Source organism: Myxine glutinosa, chromosome 5, assembly GCF_964187855.1.
Source record: "Myxine glutinosa chromosome 5, kmMyxGlut1.1, whole genome shotgun sequence".
Classification (NCBI taxonomy): Eukaryota; Metazoa; Chordata; class Myxini; order Myxiniformes; family Myxinidae; genus Myxine; species Myxine glutinosa.
Genome location: NC_136265.1, coordinates 127,222,691 through 127,233,649, shown reverse-complemented (window position 1 = coordinate 127,233,649; position 10,959 = coordinate 127,222,691). Strand labels below are relative to the sequence as shown.

Genomic DNA, 10,959 nt, shown 5'->3' with positions numbered 1-10,959 from the left:
ATAAATTGATCCTTGAAAGTGATGTAAACTGATATTGAACTCAATTCACGGACAGTACTGTGTTAAACTTCTGTACGTTTTCCAGAAGTATTTCTTTATTTTGCACATTAGCCAAATTTTTTTTTAACAAAAACAAAAGTTAAATTACAACTGGGATTACCGACAGTAAAATTACAGTTCAGTACGTCATGTAACCCCCACGAGCATTCAGGAGAGCACGTACATGTTGAGGCATGCTGTTCACGAGATTTGCCAAGGTTTGGACAGGAATCGCTTGCCATGCAGTGACAATAGCCTGCTGCAATTCACGCACAGAGGTAGGCTGCTGGTCCACGTTGTCGATTTGACGTTTTATTTCTGCCCACAAGTTCTCTATCGGATTCATATCTGGGGACATGGCAGGCCACTCCATATGCTCTACACCATGGACAGCAAGAAAGTGTTGGATCATGCGAGCACGATGAGGCCATGCATTGTCATCTTGGAAGAAAAAGTTTCCTCGAAAGGCTACACGAGCAAATGGAAGCAATGTTTCTTCCAGAATGGCTCTGTACTTGAACTGGTTCAGGTTTCCATTCAGAGCAACCAGGTCAGTTTTGCCCCCTGCATGAAAAGCAGTCCAAACGGTCACCCCACCACCTCCAGCTTGGACTCTTGGCACTATACAATCTTCGTTGTAGGCTTCATGCACTTGTCTGCGCACTCAGACATGGCCATATTGACGATAGACCAGAAATCAAGACTCGTCACACAAGATCACGCGATTCCAGTGGCCTGGCTGCCATTGACGGTGCTCTCTGGCCCACTGCAATCGGCGCTGGCGGTGTTGTCTTGTCAGGCGTGGCTTTCTCAGGGGAGGCCTGGCATGATAGCCTGCTTGAACCAGTCGTTGGTTGACTAGCCTTCTGGATACAGGCACATTTGTCAGTTGCTGCCACTCAGCCCTAAGCCGATTAGCTGACTTGGTATGGCCATTGTGGACTAACCGGTGCAGCTGGCGATCATCCCTCCTTGTGGTTCTGCGGGGACGTCCTGGCCTCGATATTGGAGGAGGGACACCCCTCTGAGCATTTCGTTTCGGGATCTTTGACACCTGACCTTGAGTGATGCCATACTGCCGAGCAATAGCACACTGTTTCATGCCGGAATTTCGTAAAGCCACCACTCCATGACAAACAGCATTGTCAAGTTGACGGACCATCTCCAGAGGAAGCGGCAATAACTTTTGTAGACGTGCAGCAGTTGTTTTCCACTAATGCAGAACGCAACAACCCTTATATACCCGATTGTGAAGCCAATCGTCAAATGTACCTGTCCGTACATTTTGTCACGCCACCTGTGATACAATCCTGTTATTGACTTCTTGCTGCGACAGACAATCAGTGACATGGTTCTTTTAACAAAGAAATCACCGAAGCGTAAAATAAGCTCACCAGATTGATATACTGAGTTCAGAAAGGAAACCCAAGTCAAGAAAAAAAAAAAATTCCATATTAAATGCCAAGTCTGTGTGTGTGTGTATATATATATATATATATATATTTCCCTCCTCTGTTCACTCAACACCCTCATACATATATATATATATGTACATATATATATTTCCCTCCTCTGTTCACTCAACACCCTCATATATGTATATATATATATTTCCCTCCTCTGTTCACTCAACACCCTCATTCCTTGCTGTTGAAGGTTTTATACAATTCATCTCCAAGGGTCTTCATGATCAATGTTCAATATCAATTACGAGTGTGGCTTGTGTTCACATGTGAATGAATAAGATTAGATAGAGCATGGTTTGTCCCAAGTGAATGAATAAGATTAGACAGAGCCGTTTCTGTCCCACGTTCTCATGTGAATGAATAAGATTAGATAGAGCCATGTCTGTCTCGTGTTCCATGGTTTGTCCCAAGTGAATGAATAAGATTAGACAGAGCCGTGTCTGTCCCGTGTTCCCATGTGAATGAAAAATATTAGATAGAGCCGTGTCTGTCCCGTGTTCCCATGTGAATGAAAAATATTAGATAGAGCCGTGTCTGGCCCATGTTCCCGTGTGAATGAATAAGATTAGATGGAGCCGTGTCTGTCCCATGTGAATGAATAAGATTAGATAGAGCAGTGTCTGTCCCATGTGAATGAATAAAATTCGATTGAGCCGTGTCTGTCCCATGTGAATGAAAAATATTAGAGCTGTGTCTGGCCCGTGTTCCCGTATGAATGAATAAGATTAGATCGAACCATGTCTGTACCATGTGAATGAATAAGATTTGATCGAGCCGTGTCTGTCCCATGTGAACGAAAAATATTAGATTAGATAGAGCCATGTCTGTCGCATGGTGCCCCAGGTGGTCGCCAGTATTAGAAATCATCCTCTTATATAAAAGAAAGTTTAAACAACTTAACAATATACATTACAGTGATGTTGAAATCTGAGTGAGGAGAATTTGAAATTTTCAAAATGCTCATGCTATATATAACTAGAGCAATGCTAGAGTGTCACCAATATGCATTCACAAAGTCCCATAACAGGTAGATGCTCTTGTTCACTGTCCTAAAAATAAACCTTCAGATTTAAATCCCTTCAGCTGTTTTCAAGTATCACATTTTCACCAGCCAGTTTCACATCGATCGGTGAAGCAGTTTCAGAGAAGGGAATTTTTTAAATATCAGCTTTCAAGCTATTATGGCTGCCATACCACGTGACATATGACCTTAAAAAAATGTACACTCTGCATATGTATGTGAAGGGGATCACGTTTGTGAAGTTTCGTGTTGATCGGATAGGTTGATTTTTCCATCCAAGATGGCTGCCAAACCACGTGCAAACCATCATTTTCAAACAATATGCAACAGTGCTGTTAGATGATGGTTCTGAGAAATAATTTTTTAATTATTTGCTTTTAATCCAAGACGGCGGCCAGACCACGTGACCTATGACATCACAATTATCATTAAAACATTCTGCGTGGGTGTCATTCCTACCCTGAAAGTTTTGTCTCAATCGGACATATGGTTGCTGAGAAAAACGAGGTTTAGCCCGTACAGATGGACGGAAGGACAACCCAAAAACATAATGCGTCCGGCCACCTTCGGGCTCGGAGGCATAAAAACAGCCAATATGTTTGATGAAGGTGATGCTACATGACATCAAGCAGATGGAAGATGACCTCTGGGAGATTATAGATGGTTCATGAAGACTACAGATTATAATACGTCATCAAGGATAAAAGCAAGGGTACCATTAGGTATGCGTCTTTGTTATTTTTATCGCAGCTCACAAGGTACACAAAGGTGGGAGGGCAGGGAGTAGTTTGAACAAGTGCATATGAGGTGTTGGTGGGGTAGGGGTTGGGGGAGTGCGTCACAAATCCCGACCGTCAAAACTAACCTTGTCTGTAATAATATCCTCAATTTGCCTGTCCTTTTTTCCAATCCTATAATGCACTTCCCAATCTATCAATTCCTCTACGCTCTGCCCATTCTCACCTCCATCACACGTTCTATTTTAGACAGGTGCATCTGCTGCAGCATCTTGGAGCGCTGCTCCATCACGAGTGTACGCTCGTATGTGTACGCAGAGATGTCTCCCTCATGCTGGGGAGAGAAAACCAAGCAAGCAGGCTCAATGACAAGTGCTAAAGGTGAAGACTGCTCCAAAATGGGAATCCTATCTTGGTGTAAAACAACATAACTCTACTGAGACCTCTCGTATATATCATAAGCCGTGTCCAGGATCCGACGTACCTATAACTGCCCAATTCTAATAAACTCCATCAAACTATTCCAGAGATTATGATTGTCCGTTGCAGACAAAAAAGAGCAGAACTTTTGTTCACAGCCAGACAATGCTGGTATATCACAAACACAAGTTTGTGTTTTATTTCTTTATTTATTTTGCTCATAACCTTTAAAGTGTGAGAGCTCACTTTCTCCACTACATGAAATCATTCGTCCAAGCTGACATCACCGGTATCGTCTTGATAGATTTACTTGTGTGTATAATGGCCAAGTAGCTGTTTTTATCATTGAGATGCATTTGTTTCACTCAGATCACATTGTGATGCCAGACAGTGCACCCAAAAATCATATTCACATTTCCTTTAACCAATCAAACTGAAGCACAAGTACAACCACATTACCCCTTATACATTGCACATTTATTTACTGTGTCCAAAGGCGATACTAGGCTCGTCATGGGACAATTCCTTGAGGCCGTGAGGCCTTTTTCTTCCAAAGTCAAATTGTTCAGTCCAATCCGGTGGCCATTCCATCTTATCAGTTGAGCATTGCAGTTTATCGCACTTAATAGTTTTGTGAAGTTTGGATTTTTGTGAAAAAAACATGGCAAGCAAGGGCACTCTTGAGATGGCAATACAGCAGATGGCAAAAATGCAATTAAACGGGATATCTGCGATCACAAAACGATCGCCAAGGGTTAAACTCCAATGATGGCATATTTTGTTTGGACCGCCATATGATCTTGACCTTCAACATTTAGGGATAGAGTGTAGATTAAAAACCAGAGCAATGTGACTGTCGCCAATATGCCTCTGCATCGTCCCTGCCCATGAAGAGTAGATGCCCTCGTTCACTGGCCAAAAAAAAGTTTGATTTAAATCCCTTCAGCTGTTCTGAAGTATCAAATTTTTACCACAGGATTGATCAGTGAAGCGTTTTCGTAGAAGGGATTTTTTAAAATATCGGCTTTCAAGCTAATATGGCTGCCAAACCATGTGACATATGACATCAAAAATGTACATTCTGCATATGTATGGGTAGGGGATCACGTTTGTGAAGTTTCGTGTTGATTGGATAAGGTTTGTTTTTCTATTGAAAATGGCTGCCAAACCATGTGACCTACGACATCATAATTTTCAAACTATATGCAACAATGGTGTTAGATGACATTTGTAAAATTTCGCATCAATAGGGTGAGTGGTTTCAGAGATGTAATTATTTAATATTTTCCTTCAATCCAATATGGCTGCCAAACCATGTGACCTATGATGTCATAAATTTAATATTTCAATACAAATGGGTTAGAGATCATGTGCACACAATTTCAGATTTTTAGGATAAGGCATTTGATCAAGACATTTATGGCTGGTATGCCACTTCACCGATGTCATTATCATGGTTTTGTTCCCCATTGGGAGTACTTGACAATGTGTCAAGTTTAAAATTTTCCCATTCAGCGGTTTCCGAGAAATGTTTTTCAATTATTTGCGCTTAATCCAAGATGCCATACGTTTAATCCAAGACCTATGACATCACAATTATCATTAAAAACATTATACATGGCTCCTACCCTGAAAGTTTCGTCTCAATCGGACATGTGGTTGCTGAGAAAAACGAGGTTTAGCACGGATGGATGGATGGATGGATGGACAACCCGAAAAATAATGCCTCTGGCCACTTTCGGGGGCGGAGGCATATAAAATGTGTCCCAATCTAAAATATATCCATAATACTCAATATCATGAAAATCGGAGGAAAATTATGCAAGTTATGATCACAAATGTGTTTTTTGTTTTTTATGTCACGATCCAAAAAAAGTAGGTCAAATGTCACATGCACAACATCAGTTCAGGTACGCTATTATGATGCAAGGACATCTTGGAAGGCCAATCGGTCTTTGATATATAGTATTGACAAAATTTAGCAATGACAAAAAACGCATTTTTTTTCCGGCCGCCATTTGACATTGACCTTTAACCCGGAGGGGTATAATGTAAATTAAGCCTAAATGCGCCTTTAGCTCGTGAGGGCAATTTCATTCTGATCAGATAAACCGCAATTGAGTTTTCGTGAAAATGTTAAAATTTCTAAAATTGGATCATGACCTTCAAATTATGTCAAGGTGGAAAAAAAAGTCTAACCTGTATACTATTTCCATTATTGATGAAAATTTTCATTCCAAAAGTCCCAGGCGGCTCCGGAATACATCTCTGACATTGGCAAAAAAGGGAGTAAAAGCTAAATGGTGTTTTCACACCACTAGGGGTGTCATGGACTTTGTGGTGCCATTAAATTAGGGGCACTAATTATTGTAGAAACAAACACTACATCAGGTGTAACCTTTCTCTATCCTAATAAGGGGATCCTGTTGATCTCATCCATTAATTAAATGAACAATTACAATGAGAACTAGAACGGGCACTCGGTAGAGCGCATACCTTCGCCGCAGCTACTTTTGTTGCCAAAATAAAAGACTACAAGATCTGTGTAGCAAAGCATTTTGGCATTAGTTTCATACAAATTGGACACAAATTGACCGCGCTATGGTAAAAAGACGATTTTGACCTTTTCATGACCTTGACCTTTGACCCGATCGATTCCAAAATCTAATCAAATGGTTCCCGGATAATAACCTATCATCCCACCAAATTTCATGCGAATCGGTTGAATACTTTTTGAGTTATGCGAATAACATACACACACACACACAGACATACAAATAAATACACAGCGATCAAAACATAACCTTCCGCTTTTGCGAAGGTAAAAAAAAGTGGAACGAGGGAAAGTTAGGAGGAAAGAAAGCGAGAACGTGAAGACGACAGAATATTAGGGAATTCAATTCACGAAAAATGAACAATTACGTTGGAAGGAGGCAAAGGAACGGGCCTTACCATCTCCACGACCTCAATGTCAGCATTGATACGCAGATGGTACAGGAAGGTGGCGAGGTCTTTCTTCATCTGAATGCTGTTGTCCTCGAGCTGAGCGACGGTGAAAATGCGCATCTTGCACTTCCGCCACACCTAGCACGAAAATAAAAATGGGATAAAAATATCAGAGAAACTGCATGAGAGAGGACAAATATATAGAGACAAAATAAATAGAGTGCAAGGGAAAGAGACATTGTACTTCCCAGAAGAGGGCACGAGTGTGCTCATTCCAGGACGGTTTGGAAATCAGGAAACAATTGGGAAAAACTACTTAAGTCCAATAAGGAGCTGATACTCTGGGTCCCCTGCCTTTTGAGTTGTATGAGGAATAAATCTGTCATATGAAAGCTAAATTGTGAGCAGTTTTTGAAATATTGCGTGCACAAGCCAAGTTACTGAGATGTTCGCCATGACAACAGAATTCAGCCAATCACACCTGTGATCTAATCGGGTTGCGATAATGTCATGAGGAATAGATATGTGCAATATGAAAGCTAAATGTTCAACGGTTTTTGAAATGTCGCGCACACAAAAGTGCATGGACGGATGATCGGTCATGGACGGACGCAGCTCATTTTAATGGCCCCCATCTCCAACCTTGTCGGAGGGGTGGGGGGCCGGGGGAGGAAATATTAAATGACATTCTGGTTCAATTAAGTTGGGACACAATTGTGAGAGAGAGTCGAAATATTTTCCCTTTTTCAAAAAGGTTTTGGAGCCAAAAAATCAAGGCCTAGTCCAGTAGCACCGGGAGCCTCACCCAAACATATATGACACAGGCTGGGAACTACATAGAAAAGGACTACTTTCTGCGCCCATTTTGCAGGCCGACCATTCCTTCAGAGGAGGAGTTGAGGTTGTAAGTGGTACTCATCTGTGTTTAATTGTTAAGCACACTTTTGGCACACAGGGTGGATGTATGGCAGACCTCCTGCGGTTAGTTAGGACCCCTCCAGCAAGGGATGGTATAGTGGCACTGGGGTTAATAATCACCATTCCAGTTAGGAGGTACTAGTCGTATAATTGCACTTTTCCACGTACCGTACCGTACTGTAACCAAAATCCGTTTTTTCGTTTTTCCATTGCCAAGCGAATCGTACCGTACCTAAGTACCCGTGCTAAATTTGGTTCCTGCTATGGATAGGTACCAAGCGAGCTGAACCCGAACCTATGGGTGGAGCTAGCAATACTGCAGACCATTGATTGGTCAATCGCAATCGTCACAGAACCGTCACGCTATGTTCAGACCCAACCGCCATTTTGTAATACCACAATTCCGGAGAGTACATAGCTAAAGCATAAGTGATAAGAATCAGAAAAGAAATACATGGAAAACCTGGAGAGTTCAGTTTGGTCTGCTGCTGAGGTGTAAGCCCTCATCAGTGTTTGGTTAGAATAACAAATCCAACGAGATCTGGAGTTCAGCATGAGAAATTACGTCACCACAGCGGTCGTGGTTTTTTTTCCGTCACTTCATATAACTCCGCCTATTTTCATGGTTCTGTTGTGCGATGGAAAAACGACACAGGGATTACCGTACCGTACCGAACTGTACTGTACAGTGCCATACCGTACCGTACCGTTCTGTGAAATGCAAAAGCGCCATAATATACTCCCTCGTGAGAAGGCCTGAAAACTCATCGCCTGGGGAGAATCCACTCCGACTTGTTGACAGTCAGGCCACCAAATCGTACACGTTTCTAGTATGACCATGCTTTTTGGCCCTTCTAGGCTTAGATGTGCTTTTCATATGACCATGAGGTGAGCCGGTGACCGTGCCAATAAAATGCTTATGAAGCCACGTATGTTTACTGATGTTGCGGTTAACAGCGTAGCAGCTGACACTGCTTTATGCCATGGGCGGTACCACGTTTTTCACAAATTACAACTATGCTGGAATTCACATTTTAATTGCGCGCGCGCGTGTGTGTGTGTGTGACCTGAGAATTTTTTTTGGAAGCACATTAATACAAACTGATGAACCAATTATTTTTAGCTAAAAAAAAAAAAACTTCTGTATAAGTGGAAAGTCATCAAAGCTTCTGAAAACATTAACGGCAAAAAATAATAGGACAGTGGGTGGGGGGGAAGGGGAAGAAGTCGAACAATAACCAACAAAACCGAATTAATTTTGCAATAATTTTACATTCCAGGTTGAGTGGAGGGGTTTTAAGGGCTATGAGAGGTGGTAACACTCGCACCTTATCCTGTTGCAGGAGGAATGGCAACAGCATCAGAAGTCCGCCATCATGGACGATCCACCAGACGTCGATCGTGCCTTCGGTAAAGCGATCAGCACGGCCAGGGAACATGGCTAGATTCTTAGCCACCAGCAGGGCGTTTTGAGCCATGGTCGCCACTCGGATTGTGTCTAAGGATAGGAGGATCAGTCACATTTAAACGATAACGATGGGAAGGGGTAACCCATATGCTGGATGAGGGGTCTTCAGTCGACATTTGCTGTCTAGACATCGGCAAAGCCTTTGACTCAGTCAACCACCGCCTTCTCCTCAAGATACTTACTTGCTGCGGAATCGCAGGAAATGTTAAGGAGTGGCCGTCCGTGTTCCTAACCTCGAGGCAGTTTAGTGTCCATGTTGATGGTGTCCTCTCCCCGACAGGGCTCCAGCACCAATTAATCTACACGAGTGATCTAGCCTACCACATTGTCAGCCAATGCCTCCTCTTTGTCGATGATGTGAAAGTCATCTGTAACACGAGGGAGGTGCCAACTAAACAAAGAGACCTGAACTCCATCTCTGCATGGATGGCACTCTGGAAACTGCATCTAAATATTCCCAAATGACAACACCTGCATTTAGGTAGGGACGAAGTACCGATTTGATCCCTACATGATTCGTCCAAAAATACCTTTCCCATCCCAGCAGCAGCCCAAGTTTGGGACATGGGGGTTCTATTTGATGCCTCCTTGAACTCCTTTAACTCATTGGCTCAATGTGATGTGGTTGGGCAAATGTCCCAGCAGATGTTATTTATCAATAAACGTGTCTTGTACCACGGGTGTTTTATCCCTGTCTATTCGGCCTTCACCCGATCTCTACTTGAATACTGTGTCCAAGAATGGTCCCCTAGCCTCCAACGTGGCATCGTCAAAATCAAACGTGTCCAACGGCTCGCAACCCAGATGGTTGTCGGACTCCATGCCCTCTCAACCATGTCAGGCGTTCCTGCCTAAACCTCTTCTCCATGCAGCACTGACACCTCTGAGGGGATCTTATCGAGGTCTTTAATATGATGTGGGGTGATGAAACCCATGACCGAAATCAGTTTATTTTAATTTTTTTTGTATACAAGATCGAGGCACGTGAAAGAGCTAACATTAATCACACAAAAAGTCAAACCGACACATAAAACACAAAATAAGGGGAGCGGAACACAAGATGGGGAGAGAGGGGGGAAGGACACAAACAAAACATTTGAGAGCAGGGACATCGAGAGAAATGTGGGAGGGAGAGGGCTTGGGGAGAGGTGGGAGAGGTATAAAACATATGGACACTGCAAGGACTTCCAGGAAAAGTTGGAATTTCAAAAAAGTGTATCTGGGGTGAATTAGCGGGGGTAGAAAAGATCAAGGTTTTGGTTGGGGGAAGATAGATGGTGGTGAACAGCTGTTTTAAAGACCTGGAGGGAGGAGTGGGATTGAAGGGAGTGGGGAGTTTGTTCCAGAGGTGGGAGAAAAGGGGAATGAAAGAGTGAATGTGAGCAGAGCCTAGATTTTGGCAGTTTAACCATAAGAGGGTTGCTGGCAGATCTTGTGCGACCTGTAGGAATATTTGGGGGACAGAGCACAGAGAGAGCAGGAGGAGCAAGACCGGAGAGGAGTCGGTAGAAGACAGAAAGACCACCAACCTGTGAGTGAGTGAAAGGCCCTCGGAGTTAGCTTCATCGCGAGAGATTCCAATGATTCTGAAAGCTTTGGTTTCAACAGCGTGAAGCCGAGCTAGGTGTGAGGAGGAGCACCGGCCCAGAGGGGGGAACAGTATTCCATTGAGCTACGGATGAAAGCCTTGTATGTGCTGAGGAGCTCAGATGTGCCAAGTGTTACGGGGTCCTCACCGATCTCCTGGTCTCGGTAAACCTCCGAACCCCGCGAGGAGCCCCGGCAGAAAAGAATATGTTATCCGGTGTCAAAAACAAATCAATAGTGGAACCACACCCAAAGATTGTAAATGAACCGATTGTATTAAAAGCACACAGGAGAAACATACAGCAAGGAAAGCAATCAGTCATACAATTAACCTCAAGATGGTACCCCCTTATTACG

General features: G+C 43.1%; 1 protein-coding gene across 1 annotated transcript in view; it reads right to left on the bottom strand.

The window, feature by feature from the left end:
* LOC137427127 (solute carrier family 12 member 5-like) overlaps nucleotides 1–10,959 on the bottom strand; it is a 369,173-nt gene that overhangs the window by 13,041 nt on the left and 345,173 nt on the right. The window contains exons 19-21 of the mRNA XM_068116316.2: nucleotides 8,876–9,045; nucleotides 6,636–6,767; nucleotides 3,490–3,597 (exon numbers count right to left, since the gene is read on the bottom strand). Of these exons, the coding sequence (XP_067972417.2) occupies nucleotides 3,490–3,597; nucleotides 6,636–6,767; nucleotides 8,876–9,045 (410 nt within the window). The remainder of the gene's footprint in view (nucleotides 1–3,489; nucleotides 3,598–6,635; nucleotides 6,768–8,875; nucleotides 9,046–10,959) is intronic.